General features: G+C 42.2%; 1 protein-coding gene across 10 annotated transcripts in view; it reads right to left on the reverse strand.

The window, feature by feature from the left end:
• Nucleotides 1-902: 902 nt before the first annotated feature.
• Nucleotides 903-24666, reverse strand: part of myo9aa (myosin IXAa) — a 122976-nt gene continuing 99212 nt past the window's right edge. For 5 of the 10 annotated variants that reach the window (XM_061815300.1, XM_061815303.1, XM_061815302.1 and 2 more), the window contains 22 exons: nucleotides 21648-21770; nucleotides 19698-19847; nucleotides 17375-17685; nucleotides 15299-16972; nucleotides 11584-11683; nucleotides 11171-11377; nucleotides 10419-10513; nucleotides 10127-10260; nucleotides 9768-9988; nucleotides 9154-9270; nucleotides 8854-9042; nucleotides 8707-8754; nucleotides 8006-8117; nucleotides 7214-7275; nucleotides 6802-6994; nucleotides 6540-6668; nucleotides 6342-6447; nucleotides 6133-6264; nucleotides 5894-6017; nucleotides 2800-3008; nucleotides 2575-2714; nucleotides 903-1683 (listed from right to left, as the gene is read on the reverse strand). In XM_061815300.1, coding sequence (XP_061671284.1) covers nucleotides 1193-1683; nucleotides 2575-2714; nucleotides 2800-3008; nucleotides 5894-6017; nucleotides 6133-6264; nucleotides 6342-6447; nucleotides 6540-6668; nucleotides 6802-6994; nucleotides 7214-7275; nucleotides 8006-8117; nucleotides 8707-8754; nucleotides 8854-9042; nucleotides 9154-9270; nucleotides 9768-9988; nucleotides 10127-10260; nucleotides 10419-10513; nucleotides 11171-11377; nucleotides 11584-11683; nucleotides 15299-16972; nucleotides 17375-17685; nucleotides 19698-19847; nucleotides 21648-21770 — 5067 coding nt within the window. In that variant the 3' untranslated portion in view covers nucleotides 903-1192. The remainder of the gene's footprint in view (nucleotides 1684-2574; nucleotides 2715-2799; nucleotides 3009-5893; nucleotides 6018-6132; nucleotides 6265-6341; nucleotides 6448-6539; nucleotides 6669-6801; nucleotides 6995-7213; nucleotides 7276-8005; nucleotides 8118-8706; nucleotides 8755-8853; nucleotides 9043-9153; nucleotides 9271-9767; nucleotides 9989-10126; nucleotides 10261-10418; nucleotides 10514-11170; nucleotides 11378-11583; nucleotides 11684-15298; nucleotides 16973-17374; nucleotides 17686-19697; nucleotides 19848-21647; nucleotides 21771-24666) is intronic. The other 5 variants (XM_061815306.1, XM_061815298.1, XM_061815301.1 and 2 more) reach the window with 4 other exon arrangements.

Consider the following 24666-nt stretch of genomic DNA (forward strand, 5'->3'; position numbering starts at 1 on the left):
TAAACTCAAATTACATAGGCGCAAAATAAGATGTTGCATTTCAGATAAATTCAGCTTTCTGCCCTTGATGAAATAAAAGGTTAGAATTAAACTTCTTTTGTGCTTTAAAAAGCACAATATATGGACGGCAAATTGTTGGTGTTCTTCAACTTTATCGACTACTTCACTGATATCCTCAAAGGCCAAGGTCGTAGATCTTTACCCAAATATAACACTTCCTTGAAATTATATCTGGGCTACAGATGACAGAATACAGGAATCAAGACCAGACAAGATTTGCATTATTTCTTGGTTGCTATTGAGGAATTAGTCAGGGGGCGGGTTTGCTACTTGGGTGTCACAATATCTGGCATTTTTGTTCACTGCACTGTACATATTGACTGTATTGTACATTGGAGTTGCTTTATGCCTGTTAAATAGTTAATGCAAAAATTATATTATACACATCTGACATTGTTGCAGCACACAGGTCACCTTGGCAGGAATTACACACCAACTAACTTGGTCCCTTTGATGGTGGTAGCTCCTTTGTAGTGTGGAAATTTAGCAGCTACTGCAGCTATGAGCTTCTCATGCGCGCTTGGCACATCAACACACAAACACATAAAGCCTCCATTGCCCAAATCTGTAACTTCTGACCAAAATAGCTAAAGGGGGGGGGGGGGGAGTTTGACAAAAGATGATAAATATTTGACTTTGACTACCCAGTATAAACTGGTGTTCCAGCTTTGTACATTATTTATATCTGTACGGGTTAATAAGAATTCACGTGACATTAAATTTCATTAAATACAAGGGGAAAATTATATTTTGTACTCCACCAACCACTGCTTACATTGTTATGAACTGTAAACTCACAGAGAAGTTAATAATTGTGAGATTTAACTCCAATGCAACATCAGTTATCCTTGAAGTCACATTTTATTTTTGTACAATACTTCTGCTTTTCATCCCTGGAATATTCACTGATTCTTGTGGTCTTTTGCATATTCAAACATTCCCTTTGCTCCCTCGTCCAGACCATCACGTCTCCTCTGCCAAGGCACTGTGAGAGCATGGGACCTCTTTCTGCTGACCATCTTGTACCCCTACATCGGTGTTGGGAACACTATACAGGGCACTTCGGTACAATTCTTTGACAGGTTAAAAGGCTAAATAAGTGTGCATCCAGGGAATGTCATCATGGCTTCCTTCATACCATGAATTCATTGCTGCCATACAACACAAGCTGCTGCTGTATGTCGGGTGGCTCCCTGCTGTGACCACCGCCTTCTCTGGTATGCCTCTGGGATGAATGTTTTACCCCCCTAAGTTTCTGTTTGCCTCTCTCCGGATTGAAGGTGCCGTGGCTGGTAAACTGTGGTCTTTCGTCAAACATGCTCTCCAGCTCTGCTGAAGGACTGCAATTTAAACTGTCAGAGCAAGAAGCTTGAGGTGCATTCGGGGCCAGTGATGCACCTGAGCTTGAAGAGGAAGACTTGGAGGCAGAGTGGAAGAGAAAACCACGGCTGGTATTGGAGTCGGGGGGAGGTAACAGCTGTAAGTGTGATGAGGAGGAGGAAACAGAAATAGAGTAAGAATCAGTTGAATCCAGGGAGTCGGGTTGTCGTCTCAGACTACGATGTCGTGGGCTCTTCCCATCAGATATTCGTGACCAAGTGGAAGCAAAAACTGGCCCTCTCTCTGAAAGATATGGACAATTAAGTTTTCACCTATTTATGAAGGGATAATTATTACAATTTGCCACAAGGGTAATGTTAGGCAGGATAGCGAAACAGGGTGTTTCAAAAGTCACAGAAAAAATTTAATTGAAACAAAGTAGATGAAATTAACTGGGCAAAATCTACATATTATACCAATATTTGTGGTACCATCTTTGATGTGGAATGCTCATCCATAAGCGAGTAGTACACATCTCTCTATATGTAAAAACTCATTTTTTTGTGTTGGAATCAAGCCACTATATTTCACATAAGCCTGACCGACATCTGACAACATTTCAGGAATCATTGAAGCACACGCATTTCTGATACGTACTTCAAGCATTAGGAGATCCTGAGGAATTGTTCCATAGACTTTTGACTTGGTGATGCAGGTCATTTTGAAACAACAAGGTGCCCTACGTGCATTATTCGCGTGAGGTTTGTGCGTTCCTGGACGAGCAGTTTCCAGATTGGTGGCTTCATTGTCGCGTTCCCATAGAATTGGCTACCTGTTCACCTGATCTCACGCAATGTGATTTTTTTCTTTATTACTGTGGGGTTACAATAAGTCAGAATTCTATGGAAAAATGCATTAGGATCTCCCAATGCTGAAGACTGTATCAGAAACGTGTGCTTCAGTAACTCCGCAAATGTTGTCAGATGTTGGTCAGGCATGTGTGAAACAGTGGCTTGATTGCCACAAAAAAAAAGTGCTGCATGTCGAGGTGGACAACTGACTTATTGTTGAACATTCTTAGTCAAAGATGACATTTCACATATTCTGTTTCAATTAAAATTTTCTAAAAACCAACAAAAAGAAACCCATTACTTTTGAAACACTGTATTTACAGCTTCTAATATATTGACATACCAGAGAAGTCCGAAATGACTCCAGAGTCTACATTGAGGTTTTCAGAGCTGTCAGCTGTACCGATAGAGGCCTCTGACTCCAGAGTCTCATCATCGGATGCTAGTGGCTCCAGAGCCAGCATGTCAAAAGTCAGCTCCTCTCTGGAGGAGCAAGGATTCACATTAACACACGAGGCGAGAACACATCATTAGGTACTTGCTAATTATGTGCAGTGACAGTATTTACTTCTTTTTTTGCAGGTTCTCAATTTTCTCGGTCAGCACTCTCTCCTCCTGCGCCATTACTGCGTGCTGATGCTCGGAGATTTCAACCAAAGACTCAATTCCCTCCTCTCCTTCGCTCTCCTCTTTTAAGGTGTCTGTCAAAGACGTAAATCCCGGGCTAGCAGGAGGTGAAGGCGAGTGGAAGCTTAGACGTCGAAACTGACTTTTTCCCTGCAAAACAAACCACGGAGATGAGTACAGGATTCAAGTTGTGTGGGAGCAAATGGGAGTCCCCACAAAGCGCACCTGTGCACCCATAAAGCAGGAAAGTTCATCTGTGCACATTGCACACATTACAAGGCATAAAAAGGTACATTGCAGCTGTTCGACTATATTACTGTATGTTTAAGCGCAGGATTTGTTTATCAAATATTTATAAATCAGTAAATAAGAGTGTGCTTCTCCAGCTGAGCGTCTTGCCTGCCGTATGCCAGTGGATTTACAACTACCTGAATGATAATACACCGCAGGTGAGGCTGTGGGACACCACCTCACCCACACCATTACCAGGGCGCCTCAAGGATGTGTCCTCTTGCTGTTGCTCTTCTCTCTACGTGAATGACTTTACCTTAACCCACCCAGGACATCTGTGTTCATCACGGATTGTCCATAATGAACACCGTGTCCAAGCATGAGGGTGACCACAAGTGCACTTGTCACCAAGAGTCCAGTTCGGTGACCTCAGTATTGCATCCTTGCTTTTTGCAGATGATGTGGTTCTGTTGGATTCAACAAGTGGTGACCAACTCACACTGGAGCGGTTAACAACTGAGTGTGAAGTGGTTGGGATGAAAAACAAAACAAGGTCATTCCCTCTCCAGGTCTACAGTACGTTTCTACCCGCACTGAAGGTCATGAGCTGTGGGTCATCACTGAAAGAACAAGATTCCAGATACAAGCGGCCAAAATGAGTTTCCTCAACAGGGCGTCCGGGCTCTCTCTTAGAAATAGGGTCAGAAGCTCGGTCATCCTGGAGGGGGCTCAGAGTAGAACAGCTGCAACTCCGCATTGAGAGCAGCCTGATGAGGTGGCTCGGGCATATGATTCGGACGCCTCCCTGGTGAGGTGTTCCGGGGATGGAAGGAGACCCAGGGGATGACCCAGGACATGCTAGAGAGACTACGTCTCTTGGCTGGCATGGAAACGTCTCGAGATCGCCCCAGAAAAGCGGAATGAAATGGCTGGGAGAGGGAAGTCTGGGCATCCATGGTAAAGCGACTGACCTCGGGTAAGAAGTAGAAGATGGATGGATAATGAAATAGAATACGTATTCTCATTTACAGAGATGCATCTGTATTATTCATGCTAATGACAAACACTTATTTTTTTTTTTACTCCTTAATTACAGCATTGGTAGCACTTTATTTCCAAACGGGGAATCCCAAAGTGTGTGAAACTGTTAGATTTTTTCAATGATAATAGTATACTTTTGTTCCTAAATTTTTATGGACCCCACAAAGCACATTTTATAACTTGAAAGATGAATGAAAGGCTGTCTCCAGACTAATTCCAGATCTTTTTCATGCATAAAAAGTTGTTGCCTCTCACAGAATGAAAAGGACAGTGCTGTCATAGGCACCCCCATCCCTTGGATGGGAACAAAAGAAAATCCCACCCAACACGAAAACCACCCACAAACCACAAGACAGTTGCTATCACAACAGATAAAACAGTGATCAACAATACTTTACCTTTTTAGATCCATTTGACTGTGAGTTAGAAAAAATGAAAAGGTAAAGTTACAAATATTTTTACTGACACACCTTCAGAGGTCAGGTCAAAGCACTACAGTACTTTGTTTCAATAACTCTTATAATGATGGTGTCAGAGATAAATACAGCCATTACCTAAAAGAAAATAAAGGAAAACCATGTGACTTTTGTACTTATTCAATTAGATTTCATAAAGTGGGCATTACTTTCTTAGCAATGTCATGTTTTAGAGCCAAGATTTATAGGGACATGGCAATGAACGAGAGACCCTGCCTCTTTCTACTTAATCCTAAATCCCACACACTGGCAACCATGGATGAGAATGACCACTTTGGAAAAACACTGAAAATGTTTGGGGGGGGGGGGGTGTTGAGCTTCCTCCTGGATATTTTTTGCTCCTATCGGAACACGGAGTGCACAGTACTTTGCCTGGAATGTCCACTTTTTGTATGTGTTCGGTTAGACATGTTGATACCGTTTTCGGTCCTATCTGCACGGTTACACTTTTTTCAAGCCATGCCCGTCTGAAACAGTTTTTGATTCTAGCATCCTTGTCAATTGCCCTCGCTCGATCTTCATCCTTTTTTTCTAACACTTTCGCCATCGTGAAACTTTGAACACACCATCGCACAGTTCGCGCTAAGTCCCGCGCGCCATTACTTGGCTAACAAACAAGTTACACTGCGATTTCTGAGAACCGAGAACACATGAACATGGCAATGGTGAAACTCGATTAACCACTGACACGATTGGATCGTTATACTGTATAACTACGTTGTCCAATCGAGTAATCTGCCGCAAAGAAGTTTTAATGTTTATGTCGCAAAATGCAAATATTTACACTACCGAGCAAGTTAGAACGGCATATGATAGTCGTGCTTGTGCTAGCAATAAGCTGAACTCGCAGCTCGGAGCCCACCACCGAGAGGCAGGCGCACGATAACCCCCCCCACCCCTGAAATTATCTCAACGGATTTGCGCTTATCTCGAGAATGGTCATTTTGGTATGAAAAAGTCGGAAATCTGCCTTTTTTTCCAAAGCAAAATCATCCAAGCATGCCTATGAACTTTGCTTTGTGCATCGGGGCACAAGTCGTGCGTGGGGAAAAAAAACTTGTACATTAGCACTTTAAGATCATTGGCTTTATGTAAAGTGTGTTACAAGTGAAACTTATTAGGATTATTATTACTCCTACTTCTTACAACCTTACTGTGCATAGTAAGGTGCATGTAAAGGATGGGGGAAGAAGGGGAATCATAAAAGGAAGAAATGGCAAAGAACAGAAGTCACATACAGGGGGCTCAGCCTTTTCCAAAGCAATAACATTCAACATTTGATCTTACCATTGATCTTCGGATGAAGGTCAGTCTGCATTTGGCCTCATTTTCTGCAAACTCCAGGGAATTGATGCCTTTGAGGCGCACTTTGTACTTTGTCATCTGTTCAAAAATGACAAGTTCGACACACCTAGGTAGGGACAAAAATACACCTCAGTGGGACTACAAAGATTTCCTGCGCACACAGATAGTACACAATATTTTAGTCTTTTATTTTCATTTGACTAACAATACAGGTTGCTCACGCTGTGGTCTTGCTGATGTCCTGAACGCTCTGAAGTGGATCAATAGTGTCTGGACATCGCAGGATACAAGGGGCAAAAACTATGGCTAAGGCATTAGCCGACATACGGTTTGTCTCCTCTTGCAAAGCAATCCTAAAAGTATGAATTCAGTCTCTGACTACTCTGTCAGCAGCAATTCATTTTGCAGTGTTCAAACCCCCTTCACTTACCTGACAAGATGAAATATGAGGCGTTCCAGTGTGTTCAGGTGCGTTCTGTTTAACTGGTCAACAATTGAATACACGCCTCTAATCATTTCTTTTCTATCCTGCAAACCTAAGAAAGCACAAAGAGATTTTTGTTTTTAGACACTCACAAGAAAAGCGGTGCAAGGCATTTTTAACACGTGGTACATGCTGTTGACTTACCCATAGCACGTATAAACTCCTCATACAGTTCAAACGTCATAAGAGGACTCGGGAGATCTCGCAACCACTGCTTGAACACACTCGCAATCACATGGATGTTGTAGTCGTCCAGATTCATGCTCTCCACATCTGGGGCAACATGGAGGCAGTGTAGAAAACGGAAGCAAAGTTCATCTCGTAGGAGCAGCCATCTTTAAATCTTTCTCAGCCACGGTTTCAAAATGCAATTTTTACAACAATTATAAGTGGTTGCTAAAGTTACCTGTGTCAAGTCCGTGTTTGAGTTCTCTAATTTTATTGGTGGAGCCTGATTTGCGATAGATACCCTCAGTGTAGAGGCCGTGCATCTCGATGTAGTTGATTAGCTTCTCCACCACAAGGGGCACTGTTCGCTCATCATTTATCAGCCGCGCCACCTCAACCCCAAATTGTCTTGGGGAAAGCTCTGGGTCAAACTGGTCACAGTGCCAAAAATATTGCTTGATTACACAGGCAGATACACCAATACAATAAAAGATTGCCAATTTTCTAGTTCAAAAATGTATTGACATGAAGAAGGCATCTCTAATAGCATTTGAATGCATAAATAAGTGTATTGTATACTGAAGAGGCTACAATTACAAAAGTCAGGTCATTGGACTTGTATTTGTACTACTTGTATGTAGTCGACTCACCTTCTTACTGCATTTACTGGTCGTCTTTTGGCAGCACTTTCTGTGGCAGGCATAACGGCACACTGGGTAAGCACAGCGAGAAAAATCAATTGTATTATTGCCATTATCCAAAGACAGGCAGTGCCATCTCATCTTTCAGCAAGTCGAGTCAAAGACAAAGACTACAGGATGAAGACGGGCAGAGTAGCATTGGCGGGAATGAGAAGACTATACTGAGTGAAGAAAGGGACAAAGTGTGGGGAAAAATTCCGAGCGTCACAGAGCCACAGACCCCATGAGTCCAGTTGAAGACAATCTGATTAGGACAGAAGAGGGAGGGAGGACAGGATATGTTTTCAAAGGCCAGCCTAAGACACTGTATACGTGCGTTAGATGCCGTATGGTCGGGTGAGATCATGAGGAAGTCTTTATGAAGCAAAGGGCCGTAGCGGGAGCTGCATTAATAAACATGTACAGTAAATGTGACTAATCAAATCATATCTACTTACAGTAGGTGTTATTTGCAGTCACACATACTCTATTACTTAGTTTTATCACATGGTTTGATAAACCATAATATCGTAAGGAAATAAGTGTTTTAGGTCAAAAAGTGGATTTTCCATCTGGCAAAGTTGTTTTTGGTTAAATCACGAACATATAAAACTAACAGAATTGCTAATAAAGCTCTTCAGGAAGAAGTAAATGTTAGTTTATTTTTTTAAATTTCAGAAACCATTGATTGAAATAACAGTTCAACTACTTTTACAAATGATTAGTTTAAAAACATTGTATTTTGTGTGTAGGCATACTCACATTTGCAAACACAGGAACGTTCCGTCATCCAAATGAGCGATGAGCAGTATTCGCAGTATGTGGGGATGCTATATTGGGTGGACTTGAAGATGTGCCCATTATGCTCCTCTACCTTTATATGGGAGGGGAAGAAATGTCAATTACAAAGGTTTCATATCATATCTTCAGGTTTTCATATCTCCAAAACATGAGCTTTTTTTCAAATATTGATGGTAATATTGATGGTAACATGATAGAGTACTATCATGTTATATTATGTAATGTGTTTACAGTTGTTGTAGTTTACATTAGTGTACAATAGTGTAAAACTTCGCACACATAATCTTAGCAGCAGCTTCTTAACAGGAGATGTTACTGATATTTTTTACATTTTCACCCTCAACTGGGGGCAACAAAATATTTGACACCGCTCCCATAATAATGTATGAAGTTCTCTCCGATTCCAAATTACAACCCGAATAATAAACATACTGCTAAATTCACACCTCTATCAGTGTCAGGCAAAACTGAACATTATTACAAAGGCAGAATTTTGAGTCACTTCTTATATCACATAATATTATGCAAGTGGAAGTAATGTTGCTGGTTAGTGTACACGCGTAATTAACGAGTTACTGTATAAATTACAATGTAAGGGAAAGTAGACCCTTGTGATGCTCGGATAGTTGTAGTATAATAATGATGTCAAAGAAGAAACTTACAATGTCTGCATCCTTCTTCCTCCGCTTTTTACGTTCAGGTTTAGGTTGCTGTAAAACAAAGACAGACATCACAAACATGATGATTATTTCAAATCTGATCTACAGCACAGCACTTGCATTACTTATAGCTGTGTGTGATGGCATTACCTTAGTTTGTGTGCTCTCCAGAGGTTTATACTCAGTCATGAACTCATCCAAGAAGACTTTAAAGGTGTTAACCCAAACTTTGACGGGAGACTCTCTCCAGTCTCTCTGCTCCTGCCGCATTGTCTTCTCAAGGATTTGCTCAAACAGAGCGTAGAGGTCTTTGTAGCGGATGCTCTTACCATCGTCCAGCTGGCGTAAGATGGGCATAGAATTGATCAAGTTACTGTGGAAACAATTTTCCAGCCAAAGTAGATCATACTGTGCTGCGTGAACGGTCGACAATCCACTAAGATTCCATACCGCCAAGGCTGTGGAATAGGAGTTGAAGATATTTAAACGAAATTCCTTCAGTGCTTTTTTGAAGACAACGTCCACCATGGTATCCTTCTTGCTGTCCTCTGTGTCCAAGTCATTAATCTAAAGTAAAAATCAAAAGTAAACTAAACACAGCTGTCTCACAGCAGAATGTCTTTTGTTATGTTGCCTCTTGATATATGAGACACACATTGAATTTGAAAAGAAAATAATACGTTAGTTATATTGGATTTGAAAAGAAAGTACCATGTTTGTGATGCCTTTAACGTGGGGGCTTTACAAAAAAAAGTACAAATTTTACAAAAAGGTATTTCATGCAGTGCACCATGATAACATGAGGCACTTGGGATTTGGACAATTGACAGACAAACAGTGTCTTCAAGACACATTAAGCAGATAAAAGCTCCACTGGTGATTGGTAAGTGTTGAAAAAGACTGGAGCTTCCAAAATGAGGTTTGTTGATGATTGCTTGACTGTCCCAATATTTAAGGATGTAACAGCAATCACAAAAACCTTTACAAAAGGGTGTTGGCTTTCTTATTTTATCCCACAAAGGCCATTAAAGAATCCCTGTGTGTGTGTATATGGTTGGCCATACCTTCTTCATTAGAAAATCATTCATGCTTCTGTAGTCATTGGTGCAGGTGATGATCTGCAGGCTATCACTTGCCCACTGAATAGGTTCCACAGCCACATTGCTGATCTTTATACTCCGTCTTCGCTTCAACTTGGGAGAAGGTTCCTTATTCTCTTTCAAGTCTCTGAAACCTCGGTCCAAGGTCGCGTCAGGACTGCAACAAGGTGACAGGGTTTCTTGACCTGTGGGACAAACAAGAAGCAGAGAGATTGTGATTGCAGAGTTTCTAATCCGAAAGTATGTAGAGCTTCCATGACGTCCACACTCAAAAACATTTGATCCGATTGACAGAAATAAATAAATGATCTTGTAGAGTAGACCTTCTCTCAGCAATAGTCCAGCCTCTCCATTCTCTCCTTCCAGGGAATCGGCCCCACAGATCAGCTTCTCTCTGGAGGTCTTCTTATCACTGTGTTTAGTCTTGCCCCAGAAACGCATCTTTCCGCGAACTCTGCTAAAAATTAAAGTGCAGAACATCTCATTATAAACACTATGTAATTGCAGCATAAAATTGTGCTTCAAATGTACAACATTATTATATTTTATTATATATTATTTATTTATTTCCATTAAAAATATATATATATGTTTTTTTTCTGGACAACAACTAACCTTCCATCTCGTGAGTTCTTGCGCAAAGAGTTCACTTTTCTTAAATCTTCAGACGACAAAACCTTGTGTAGACTCTTTGCTTCTGGACCTGCAGGCTGGAATAACAATGTGTGAGAATGATCATTAGGCCAAAGTGGGGACAAATTCTGCCTGAAACGGTTTATAATATAGCCTACCAGTAGCAATACCTTATATTAGCCCCAGCGCAAATTAGCCCCCCCCCCCCATTCAGAAATATCATTTTGGAACAACAGATTTTACACTTAAACCACGTTGAGAGAGGTAGACTTAAAAAAGACAAAAGCATGCATATTTTGCACAAAATACAATGAACATAAAAAAAAAGCAGAAACACCTGTGAGAGAAACAAAGGAAAAGTTATGTTAGTAAACCCTCTAATGGTTTAGTAAAAAGATTAAGGAAAACAAATTTGAAAAATTGCCCTGCTTCCATCTTGTGTGAGATTAACATTTACTCACGAATATCTTTGTAAAGGAGGATTAGGAACCCATAATGTAAAATCATTTTCTAACAGTTGCTTTCTTCTTCTCGAGGATAGATGGTTTGTCAATACCAACCTATTTTTGGGCATTTCAAAATGTGTCTTCCACTAAGTCATTCAAACAAAACAGATGTGGAAGCTCAAGAGTAAAGCAGTGTCAGGAGGTCTCTATGCTGTTGGGGTTAGGAGAAAAGAAGCAGACGTAAAGAACGAAGCCAAGGGCAGTAATGGCTTCAATGTGGCCTGTTACCATGTCGGAGTCACTAAAACACGAGCCTCCGAAGCCTTCCTCCGTGGAGCTCTGCTTGGAAAGGGGGAGGGGGGAATGTTCGGGACTGGTGGCATCATTGTCATCCTCATCTGAATCGTCCCCAACAGAAGGGACAGGTGCACGGGTGAGGAAGTCGGAGCGAGTCCGTGACATTCGGGCTTTCTTTTTCCGCCCGACTCTGCCCACCTGGAGTTCACCGGAAGTGATAACAGCATGTTGAAACAGTAAGAGGCTAAAGCCCTGTTGCTGTAATAGCCTTGTTCTTCTACAGCTAGTTGTGTTTCACCAAATTCATCACCTGTTCTCAAATACTGCACTTACACTCATTCTTTTCACCAAAATGTAGAATTTACTGCATTTATTTATCCTAAGAAAAATCCTAGATTGCTTACATCACGTGGTTTTGTTGCTTTAGGTAGTCGGGAAACATACGCAGGGCCCTCTGAGGGGCTAGCTTGGAGCGGCTCTTTGGTGACGTTAACGCCCTCAAATCTGAAGTGAAAACAGTGAAGAGAGAGAAAAAAAAAAGTCAAATCTGAAACTTAAGTATTAAGGGAAAAAATGAAAGACATTACATTAATTTGGCTAACTACTCACAGTTCATAATTTATTAAAAAAATAGACAACTTGACCTATAAAAAAGTTGCATTATGTCTTCTCTCGCTCTAGAGCGGTGATTCCCAAATAGTGTGCCCGGGTACATTAGTGGGCCGTGAGCACCCTTCAGGTGCGCCATGGGAAATCATCCAATTTTATGTAATTGCTAAAAAAAAAAAAAAAAAGATTTATTCCAAGAAATAATGTATCTTTATTCATCTATTTATGCCAGTGAGGTACAATGAGAGACAGAACAAAAAATCCTCTTCTATTAGATGGCAGGAAGTACATACAGTAATTGTTTGATCTATTTTTGGTGACATTTACTTTTGTTGGTGTGTCGTGGGATTTTTCAATCATAAAATATGTGCCTTGGCTCTATAAAGATTGGAAATCACTGCTCTAGAGGGATCTCTTAGCCCGATACCATATTCAGGCTAAGTTTGGTTTGTTTGCCTCTCAAGTACCTAAAATGAAGAAAATAAGTATTTGAACACCCTACTATATTGCAAGTTCTCCCACTTAGAAATCATGGAGCGGTGTGAAATTTTTATCCAATGTGCATGTCCACGGTGAGAGAGATAATAAAAAAAGAAAAATCCAGAAATCCCAATTTATGATTTTTTAACGATTTCTTTGTGTGATACAGCTGCAAATAAGTATTTGAACACCTGTCTATCAGCTAGAATTCTGACCCTCAAAGACCTGTTAGTTCGCCTTTAAAGGTCCACCTCCACTCCATGTATTATCCTGAATCAGATGCACATGTGTGAGGTCGTTAGCTGCATAAAGACACCTGTCTACCCCGTACAATCATTCAGACTCAAACTTGTAACATGGCCAAGACCAAAGAGGTGTCCAAAGACACCAGACACAAAATTGCACAACTCCAAACGGCTAGAAAGGGCTACGGAGAAATTGCCAAGCACCTTGGTGAAAAAAGGTCCACTGCTGGAGCAATCATTAGAAAATGGAAGAAGCTAAACATAACGGTCAATCTCAATCAGAGTGGAGCCCCATGCAAGATATCACCTCTTGGGGTCTCAATGATCCTTAGAAATTTGAGGAATCAGCCCAGGACTACATGACAGGACTTGGTCAATGACCTGAAAAAAGCTGGGACCACCATTTCCAAGGTGACTGTTGGTAATACACTAAGACATTATGGTTTGAAATCATGCTTGGCACGGATGGTTCCCCTGCTTAAACCAGCACATGTCAAAGCCTGTCTTAAGTTTGCCAAAGAACATTTGGATGATACAGAGGAGTCGTGGGAGAAGGTTTAGTGGTCAGAGGAGACCAAAATTACGCTAACCGTGTTTGGAGGAAGACGAATGATGAGTTCCATCCCAAGAACACCATCCCTACTGTGAAGTATGGGGGTGGTAGCATCATGCTTTGGGAGTGTTTTTCTGCACATGGGACAGGACGACTGCACTATATTAAGGAAAGGATGACCGCAGTCATGTATTGAAAGATTTTGGGGAACGACCTCTTTCCCTCAGTAAGAGCATTGAAGATGGGTCGTGGCTGGGTCTTTCAACATGACAATGACCCGAAGCACACAACCAGGAAAACCAAGAAGTGGCTCCGTAAGAATCATATCAAGGTTCTGACGTGGCTTAGGGAGTCTCCAGACCTAAACCAAATAGAAAATCTTTGGAGGGAACAGAAACTCTGTGTTTCTTCACGACAGCCCAGAAACCTGTTCTCGAGAAGATTTGTGTTGAGGAGTGGGCCAAAATCCCTCCTGCAGTGTGTGCAAACCTGGTGAACAACTACTGGTAACGTTTGACCTCTGTAATTACAGAGGCTACTATACCAAATATTAACATTGGTTTTCTCAGGTGTTCAAATACTTATTTGCAGGTGTATCACACAAATAAATTGTTAAAAAATATCATACATTGTGATTTCTGGATTTTTCTTTTTAGATTATCTCTCTCACAGTGGCATGCACCTACGATGAAAATTTCACACCCCTCCCTGATTTCTAAGTGAGAGAACTTGCAATATGGCAGGGTGTTCAAATACTTATTTTCTTCACTCTACGTAGCTGCTGATTATCCTTCCAACTAAATGTACCTGATCCATGAGTGTTTCAGTTATCAAAAAGCCCCCCCAGAAAAAAACAAAACAATAACATTCCAGTATTTGCCAGCTATCAGAAGATTGAGAGAATGCTGTAAATTAATTGCTATTATGGAAATTAGCCACACTGTTATGTCATAACCCTGCACTCCCAAGACAAATTTTCTGAAATTGGCACTGAACACAACGTTGAATCGGCTGTTCATGTTCAGTTTTTCCTCATTCGCTCAGTTAGAATTCACAGATGAGAATATAAATTCTAAATTCTAAAGGCCTCCGCCACCATTGAAGCTCGGCTAAAGGCCTCCCCCACCATCGAAACTTGGCTAAAGGCCTCCGCCACTTGAAAGCTCGGCTCGCAGCCCGCCGCCGAGCTTGCTGGTCAGACTCCGCGTCATTGCCGTCCGGCTGCCAGCCCGGAGCTCCCGGCGGCCTTTGTTTACATGCACTTATGTCGTGTGTAGTAGTCAGACTCCGCGGCATTCCACTCGAAGAACCATCCGAATATTCAAATATTAATTACAGCCACTGGTTCAAATCTGTATGGAAGTATTCCTCCGTCTTCCCGATCAACCGATACTGCTATTTCTTCATCAGATGAGGATAAATCCGAGAAATCAGCGCTGGGCATAATGGTGTCACATGTGATCGAGCCTTTGTTGCGGGACGGTACACGTCACATATGCCCACATAGATCATGTGACCACACTCACACAACATTTATGAATTACTTCATCACATTGTATTATGAAGTAAATAAGCATTTACATGCAAAATTATTGAACAAGTCATATGTCAAAGATATAGGTCTATTGATTTCTGTTCGCATTGCATTTTCTTCACTGTAAATCAGATCACCAATACATGCCATTGCATTTTTTTTTTGTAGTCTAACAACAAACAACTCTCATTCATTCATCCATCCATTTTGTTGGCTGCTTATCCTCATAAGGGTCACGGAGAGTGCTGGAGCCTATCCCAGCTGTCAACAGGCAGGAGGCGGGGTAGATCCTAAACTGGTTGCCAGCCAATCACAGGGCACCTAGAGACAAACGGCCGCACTCACAATCACACCTTGGGCCAATGTAGAGTGTCCAATTAATGTTGCAAGTTTTGGGGAAGTGGGAGGAAACCGGAGTGCCCGGAGAAAACCCATGCAGGCATGGGGATAACATACAGACCTCAGAACTATGAGGCCTACGCTTTCCAGCTGCTCCACAGTGCCGCCCTGTCATTTATATGATCACAAATTTTAACAAGATAAAAAAAAAAAAAAAAAAAAAAAAAAATCTAAAATATATATTTCCCCTTTCCTTATTTTCCAGGCAAGAACAAGTAGTGATGAAATTGCATATTGTGTGTCAAATAAGCTCCAACACAGTCAAACAATTACATGGGCCTTGAATCTGCAGTACGTACTTAGCCAAGGTTACTTTGTCTTTGGGAGCGAAGAAGAGGTTGCCTGGGTTGCCTGTCCGAAAGACTCCGGAGGCCTGATTACTTTGCACTTTCTTGGCAGCTGTCGCTCTGGTAGCTCCATCTTTGGACTCCAGGGTGAGTTTGGGGGCCCAGCCCTCCACAGCATACCTGCTGTCCTTACGCCTCTCAGTGGGGGCAGAAGCAGGTGGCGGAAGTAGCTGGGGAATAGCGGCTCTGCTGGGGATACTCCCCCGTTGTGAGGAGTGTACCGAATGGTCAGATGATTCTGACTGGGTTCTACTATGATGTACTATTGCTGATGTTCTCTCAATGAGCAGAGATCTAGGTCTTGGTGGTGTGCTAGAAGTGGCAGATCCACCAGTATTTGGTTCACTCCGCTGGCTCCGCTGTATCTTCTGCAGAGCCTCGACCCTCTGTTTCTCAAGCATCTCTCTCTCATTCTGGGCAAAGAAAAGGCGCTGACACTCTAAAGCTTCTTTCTGTTTCCGTATCTGCGCCATCATTTCTCTCTCATTCTGTTGTTGCTGATTACGCTGCCTCTCCTCCTTCTCCTCGTTCAGCCGCACCAGCTTCTCCAAGACAACTTGATCAACCTCAGGGGGAACAGAGGAAACAGGGTAGGGCACATGAAGTACGGGAGCCGGAACATGCCCTTGCATCTTCTTCTGAGACCCTGAGCTACAAACCTCAACACAGGGATACACCAGCTCCTTCAGCTCTTCACTCAGTGGGGATTCTTTCTGCATACTGATGACCACCACCATCGGCCTCAGTGTTGATTCTCGCCTTTCTTTTGAGGGTTGAATGGTGGTAGTTGTAGATACGGGAATCTTTGTATTCTGTACGGGTGCCGCACTTGGATGACGAAGAATGGCAGTGGTGCTTTCACTAGCAGGGACATAAAAAGTCGGGAGGTAGTTCTCGAGTTTGGACGGATGAGTGGAGGAGATGGTCGGTTCTATATTTTGCTGAGAATGGCTTCCGGCATCTGAAGCTGGCACCCTGTTCAATCCCTCTGTCTTTGGGCTTATGGAGAGAGCCTCCATACTTGGATCTGAGAGTGCTATGAGTGAGCCAATAGGCGAGCAAAGGTCCTCACTGTCAGTTACCTCCTCTGTAGCTTTGGGAGCATCCTCAATACTTAAGAGTTCAAAGCTGCCTTTGGAGCTCTGACTATCAGGTGTGCCCTGTGGGGAACACAGAGGGGGAGTGATGGAGGGCACCAGCTCAACAGACCAGCGCCTTTCCTCAGAAGTGGGCGAGTTTTCACCACAGGTTGCACGGACCTTGAGGCGCTCCAGACTGAATTTGGCTTGCTCCAGCTCTCGCCTCCGCCGGCTCTCTCTCTTGGCCCGGGTGGCTTTCTGGGTGAGTTCATCAGTTGCTCTGAGCTTCTCTCGTACCACAACTGTGGACGTAGTTGATTCTGAGTGCCATGTAGGTGAGATGGAATATTCTCCTCCTGCTCCTTCCTCCTTCAAATCTCCATCTGTGCTGCTTAAGACACTTGGCGTCCTTTCTGGTTCCTCCCAAGTGCTCAGGTCCAAACCCATGACTTTCTCAAATGGCTCCTCTTCTGGTGAAAAGCTCAGCTGTCCATTCCGAAGTTGACACTTGCGCTCTCTAAGTTTCTGCTTGGTCAGTTCTCTGAAGCTGGTGATTGAAAAAAATGCAGGAACAGTTTCAGATCATTTAAAACTCGATACTTATTTAGTTTATACAGTTTTGAACACAGCACAGAGTATTTGATATCAAACTTCCAACTACCTTAAAATGTTTTCACAAGAGTTAGAGGCTAGTGTGAAAATGCTAGCTTTTTACAGATTGACGGATGTTAGAGCTACTTTGTGTGCTTGGATAAGGACTTGCTCATATTGAAATCATTTTGAATGCTAAACATTGACCAAGTCCAGTTGAAGACCAAAGTGCAAATGTTCATCTAGTTTTCCCAACAGCTTGAGCTACAAATGGTGTTGTGATTATCACTCAATGAAGACAAATCAGAATTGGCGCTAATAACAAAACATTTCTTTTAACATCTTCTGTATTGCTTACCGCTCCCGAGCAAGGTAGCCTCTGATTATAGCCTGGAGGCGCACGGCAGCAGCATATAGACACAAATAAGCTTCTCTCGCTCGATGACAGCGCCAGGCCGTCTGAATGACGAGCGCTGCAGTGCAGCGACGACACAGCCACAGTCGCCATGCCCTCTGCAGCACCAACGCAGCCTCCTTCCACAATGCGAATCTCTGACGTTCCCGGTACCCCCGCCAATGTGTTTGGAGGCACAATGCTGCCTCCTCATGGGCATTTTCCTCCATTTGCTCTTCCTCGTCTTCCGTGGGTCGGTAAAAGCGCCACCATTTCTGCCAGCGAAATAATAATCATAATACTATTAAATTTTAATATCAGTTATCTATAAAATTATATGCTATATGATATGATTTGGAACAATGGAATTTAAAAAATACATTTCTGACAGGAACTATTTGAGACCCTAGAAGGGTGTACATTAATGGCAACTGACCTTTTCAATCAAAGAGATCATTTTTGTTTCTCCTCCACAGAAGGTAAGCGGAGCTCTACTACTATTTTCCAAAATACACACACGTCACAGGTCAAGCTGTTCTGTCATTTATTTTTTTTCCCACTTTTGACAAGACAAGATTAGTACTTAGTAGGATGAACTATTAAAAAAACAAAGATTTGTAATGTTGGAATGAACATCCATCCACCCATTTTGCATACTGCTTATCCTCACTGGGACCATGAGCGTACTGGAGCCTAACCCTCATCAAAAAATCTAATTAAACTCAATGTCAGATGATCTTCACAGCTCTTCTGTCAAAACCAACTAATTGACTCGAGCTGTGTAATTCCATCAATCTCAATTTATGTTAATTGGTTCAGAAGGGGACATAATTGTTTGGGACCATGGAAATAACCTATCTGAGGTTCTGCGCACACTTGGAATTTTTGAGTGAATTCCTTCTTTATATTCAAAGTCAACATACAGGATAAGGTGTGTACCATCAGAGTGATTGGCTATCAACGCAACATCTGTAACGTTAATTGTGCTTCGCCAATAAATGGCGAACTTGGAAACAGGTTTCCGTCGTGGTATCGTTGAGGTTGTCATGAGTTAGATGCATGCGGCTCGAGGTTGTCTCGTTTGTTTAGAGATGTGCAGTATTTGTCCATGTGGCGCGGTGTAGTTTCTGACTCACAGTTCTGAGGACCAGGGATTAAATCCTGGTCTCGCCTGTGTGGATTTTGCATGTTCTCACTGTGCCTGCGGATGTGTTCTCTGGGCAACCCGGTTTCCACATCCCAAAAACATGCAATAATTGGGAACTCCAAAATGCCCTTAGATGTGATTGTAAGTGATCCGCACTGTTTGGCTCTATCTGCCCTGCGATAGGCTGGCAACCATTTCAGGGTGTACGCTGGGATAGGCTACAGCACTCCTGCAATCCTTGTGAGGATAAGCAGCTCAGAAAATGGATCGATGGAAGTATTTTCCTATGAGACATCATGTCGTCAATTATCGTCTTCCCATTTGATGGCAGGAAGGAAAATTTGTTTTCCCAATCTTGATGGAAATATATATAAATACTCCTATTGTGAAGTTTGCAGGCACACTAGCAGACTACCTTTATGTGCTTCAAAAAATAATATGTTAAAAACTATATCAAATATAATAATTCATATTTTGGTGATTCAAATTAACGAAGAACCCAGTTGTGAACATTCAAACAAAAAGGATGTCAAATAAGAAAAGGATGACTTTTTCTTCTTCTCTTATTTTATTTATTTATTAAATTAGATCAGTTATAATTAAGTAGTCATCAAGAACATGGTATAATACAATGGGTACATTTCCAAAAATATGTCAATATGTATTAAAAATTAAAAATAAAATTCACATTTTTTTAGCTATTAATATTTTTTCATTTCAGAAAACAGAGCTGTTGTAGCAGTTTTGGAAACATGAATATTATTCCATAAACTAGGTTGCATTTTCCATATTAATAATTTATGAAATCAAATTCCATACTTTCCTTACTTGGGTAGGAAACCTGAGAAGACAGGCGCCAAATGGAGTCTGTTTTGAAAATAACTAATAAAAAAGTTCCATGTAACGACAATAGATTTAATTTAGAGGGTCCAATGAATGCATGTTTTTGGGATGTGGGATGAAAACGGAGTTCCTGGAGAAAACCCACACAGACACGGGGAGAACATGCAAACTCCACACAGGCGAGACCTGGATTTGAATCCCTGTCCTCAGAACTGTAAGGCCAAGGCTCTACAGGTGCGCCACCATGCAAACGTATAGAATACAATAAAAGCTAAGTAGAAGTGTAAAGAAGTGTACCTGGATGCTGACTGCTGCTGCTCTCATTCTAAGAAACTGCTTCCTCGCCAGTCGAGCTCTGAACCGTTGTTGCAGCGTGATGATGAGCCTGAGAACCTCACCGTGGAGTTTGGCCTGCAGCTGCTGACGCTCTGCCACCCGGAGAAACACCTGAGAGGAGGGCGCACTACAAAGTTCGCATAACGCAACAGTGGCCAAGGCTTGAGATTTAAACCTACACTCCCCCTTAGAAGTCCGTACACACACAAAAATCAAATATCACTGACACATGGCCTCAAAAATGTCAGGTACGAACTTGTAATTATATAGACAGCATTCTGAAAGCATGGACTCATCCATGTTGAGGACACAAACCTTCCAAATATGCGGAAGTGTCTTCATGACATCCTTACACTGGGAGAAGTAATATCACCTCTTACCCCACATTATCCCTTCTTCATGTAATGCAATGTGCCGAGCAATGTCAGAAAAAACAGTGTTTTTATGAAATTAATGCTTGTTTCTGTGTTGATAAGGTATGCCAATGTATATAATCTGAAAAAGCATGGCAGCATGGTGCCACACAGGCTACGATAACACTACAGATCATGGTGCCCAGTTTAATTTTTTTTTTTTTTTTTTTGTCAAATCTGATTTTTACATTTTCATTCACGTTACAGAAACAAATGCAACTTTTACTGTGGATGGAATGAGTCTTGTATTTGCACAAAACAGGATGTAGTGTTTTGAGAATATTGCCCCTTGAATAGGTCTTGTCATAAATTTTGGCAATGTCAAGGTTCTTGTGTAATCGGCGTAAATATTCCTACATTTATCAGTTCTAAACCATCTTCTTTTCACTTCTGACTGTTTTCTGCTCCTTTCTCCGTGTCTGTCTTTTAAAACTGTGATGTTGGTCACGATATGATGATATACAGGTCAGGTGAGTGCATTCGTGAGCGCAGTCCATACTGGACTTGCATCAGATACATATCTGATTTTTATCCACAGACTGTTTGAAAGAGTCTTGGGTCAGATATTTTTATTTAAAAAAAAATGAAAATGTATTATGTATTATATGTATTAGATACGTGTCAAATAGGGGGCAAAAAAAAATCTGAATTGGCCTGCAGTGTGAACATAGCCATATAGTTGAATCCCTGCAACCCTTTTTTATGAGCTGCTTATCCTCACAAGGGTCACGGGAGTGCTGGAGCCTATCCCAGATAAATTTGGAGAGGAGGCAGGGTACACACTGAACTGCTTGCCAGCCACTCATGAGGCACACATAACCATTTGCACTCACAATCACACTAATGGGCAATTTAGAGTTTCAATTAGCCCACTATCCATGTTTTTGGAATCTGGGAGGAAACCGGCGTACCTATAAAAAAAACCCATGCAGACCCGAGGAGAACCCGCAAACTCCACACAGGCGAGACTGGGATTTTTATTTAGAACTGTGAGACAGACACTTGTCTACAGTGCCGACTAATTTAACTATCCTTAAAATGTAATGTAACAGTAACCATTCTTAGCTTGTGTTTGAAGCTTAAAAGGTCCCATGCTATTCTCCCCCCCGTCCCCCATGATCTTTGATGTTAAAACCAGGAAATCCTGTATTGCCTCTCAGCTGTATTGAGTGGGTGGTGTACCAACGAACTGGGCAGGTAATTGAATAATAATTGACTATACTATGTTACAACAAAGGTGATTTCAAATCTTGCTGTTTTACATCCCATATGGCGTTTATTGCCTTCTGTAGTCAATCGACAAATCCCACAGAAAAAAACAAACCATGTCACAGACTCATATGGACCCAGTTGACAAATTTGCACTTTGATGGCGTAGGATGGTCAACAAACTCTCGATGCATTGCTTCATACATCTGTGTACTATTACTGACGTATCACGACCATATCTCATTTAAGAAGCTCTATAAAGGACAGTGAAGGGAGAAGTAGTAATTACCATTGTCTTGCCGACTTGATACCCATCTGGTTTCAGGTCCTGCTGGTCAAGCCAGTGCTGGATGTCCTCTCTTGTGGTATTGGTGCTCTCTGAGAAGAGCACATAGAAGTGATGGACAAAATCCTGTTGAGAGCACAAAAGAAGGAAGAAAATGTTCATTGGTTATCAACAGTATCTGTTACGTTTCATCCATTAAAAAAACACTGACGTTGTGTTACTGGAAAAAAATAATTTCAGCATTGTTTGAAAAGAAATGTTTAATTCAAAATGTTCCTTTCTGAAATAATATATCACAGACACACAAAACATCACACTTGATAAAGCATCACTTGAAGACAGGCCAAGATTGCATAAAAGCAGCAGAGGAAGTAGTTTCAGGTGAAAAGCCCCTGTTGTTCATTTCTGCAGGGGTTCACACATCATGGTATAAATATGCTGAAGCCCTACTTTTCATACTGAGCCCCATTGTGTGGCTCCAATACTTCATCCTGAGCTGTTGGGGGTGGATGGGGAAACCGATGCCGTGTTTACACAATTACAGGCATGGGGAGTGTTGCAAAATGGTGAGGACAATGAATGAGCTTTGTTCTAAAGTCACAATCAAATCAGTGAAAATGATATCATGCCAAGGATATTTGCTATTAGGGTTGACGGTAGCAATAAATATGTCCAGAGGAATGTCTGGCAAATGATGAACAGTGAGCCTCAAGTCATCTATGGATACTCATCATAAAGGGTACTTTGAGTTTCATTCACCAGACCCAAATAAGTTAAGGTAATTATGTACGGAACATTCACTGGCCACAAAAGTGGATCCACTTACACATCACATCTAATGACATTCAATATCCTCAGCTCTGAATTAAACCCATCAAATTGGTGTTTTGCTTACTACAGATGAAGTTTGGCTTTAAACATCACTACATATTAAGTGTTGTATATGTTTGTATGTATGGATGTATGTATGTATTTCTTTCGGCTTGTATCGTTAAGGGTCGCCACAGCCTGTCAGCTCAGATGAAAGCTCATATTTGTTTGGCACAGTTTTTACGCTGGATGCCCTTCCTGATGCAACCACTCTGCATTTATCCGGAGAGGAGAGAGAGCTGGAGCCTATCCCAGCTAACTTCAGGCGAAGGCAGACTACACCCCGCACTGGTTGCCCCATATGTGATTGTGAGTGCGGCTTTTTGTCTCGATGTGCCCTGCGATTGGTTGGCAACCACTTCAGGGTGGACCCTGCTTCCTGCCCCATGACATAGGCGACACTTGTGAGGATAAGCGGTTCAGAAAATGGATGGATGGATGGATGGATGGATGGATGTATCCGGAGCCATCGTATGGCAAAGCTCAATAATAATGACACCTTTTAAACATGTCAGCCTTGATCAATGACAAGCAGCATGGGGGCACATCTTGTTAGATCGTTGGCCTCACAGTTCTGTGGACAAGGGGTCTCCGGTTTCCTCTCACATCCCCAAAACATGCATTAATTGGACACCCTAAACTGCCCCTACGTGTGATTGTGAGTACGACTGTTGTCTGTGTCTATGAGCCCTGCGATTGGCTGGCGACCAGTTCTGGGTGTACTCCGCCTTCTGCTCGAAGTTAGCTGGGTTGGACTCAACTACTCCTGCGACCCTTATGAGGATAAGTGGCTAAGGGATGGATGGATGATTAATGAACATTTTTTTTTAACCATACAACTGACAGAACATCCATCTGTCCATTTTCCATACCGCTTATCCTCACTAGGGTCGTTTGTGTGACGGACACCCTAACCTAGCTATCATCAACATGAACTGGTCGCCAGCCAATCCGAGGCCACATATACACAAACGACCATTCTCACTCATATTCAGACCTACCGGCAATTTAGAATCTTCAATTAACCAACCATGTGTGGTTTGGGAGGAAACTGGTGTATTCGGACAAAACCCATGCAAGCATAGGGAGAAAATGCAAACGCCACACTGGCAAGTCCAAAATGAATCCTGTGTCTTTAGAACTATGAGACTAAGCAGTCGTTCACCGTTCCTCCAAACTCCATGCGTCTTCCCCCCGCATTGTGAATGTCATTTCACCAGCAAATCGCCGTTTTGTGGACATGAAATATCTATCCATCCATCCATTTTCTTTGCTGCTTATCCTCACGAGGGTCGCGGGGAGTGCTGGAGGCTATCCCAGCGGTCAACGGGCAGGAGGTACACCCTGACCTGGTTGCCAGTCAATCGCAAGGGACATAAAGACAAACAGTCAAACTCACAATCACACCTCGGGGCAATTTAGAGTGTCCAATTAATGTTGCATGTTTTTGGGATGTGGGAGGAAAGCGGAGTGCCCGGAGAAAACCCACGCAGGCATGGGGGGAAACATGCAAACTCAACACAGTCAGGTCAGGGATTGAACCCGGTACCTTAGAACTGTGAGGCCAATGTTTTCCAGCTGATCCACCATGCCGCCTCTATGAAATAAACAAGTGTAAAAGTATTACACAACTGCTTTTGCATTGACTTAAAGGGCTACTGTCATGAAATGGCTGATTTTTAGTATGTTATTCATGAAAAAACATCAGCCAATACGGGCCCATGTGTTTTTTCACCACAAAACATGATTTTGACGTATACAGCTTTTTGTAACTCACGCCATGAAAATCCTCTGAAGGGATTTGTTTTTAGAAGAAGCAGGAAGTGACGTAAAGGACAGCGGCGCCCCCAAGTGGACTCGTTTGTTTCCATTAGTTTTACCTCCGGGAAGGTAGCTCGTTGTTCCTTCATGTTAGCCAAAATGCCAGCTCATTGCTTTGCTCGACATTGCTTGAAAGCTCGGGAGAATGGATTTAGCCTTCATAAGTTTGCAAGAGACCCGGTTCGTTGTGAAAAATGGATTGCACGGGTGCAGAGGACGAGAGCTTCGTGGGTTCCAAATCACAGGTATACGCCTACAAAAAAAAAAAAAATAGTTTGGGGCGGACCACGTAATCGGTCTCTCATAACGTAACAAAAGATCCGCGGACGAA

Source organism: Syngnathoides biaculeatus, chromosome 3 (genome assembly GCF_019802595.1).
Source record: "Syngnathoides biaculeatus isolate LvHL_M chromosome 3, ASM1980259v1, whole genome shotgun sequence".
Lineage (NCBI taxonomy): Eukaryota > Metazoa > Chordata > Actinopteri > Syngnathiformes > Syngnathidae > Syngnathoides > Syngnathoides biaculeatus.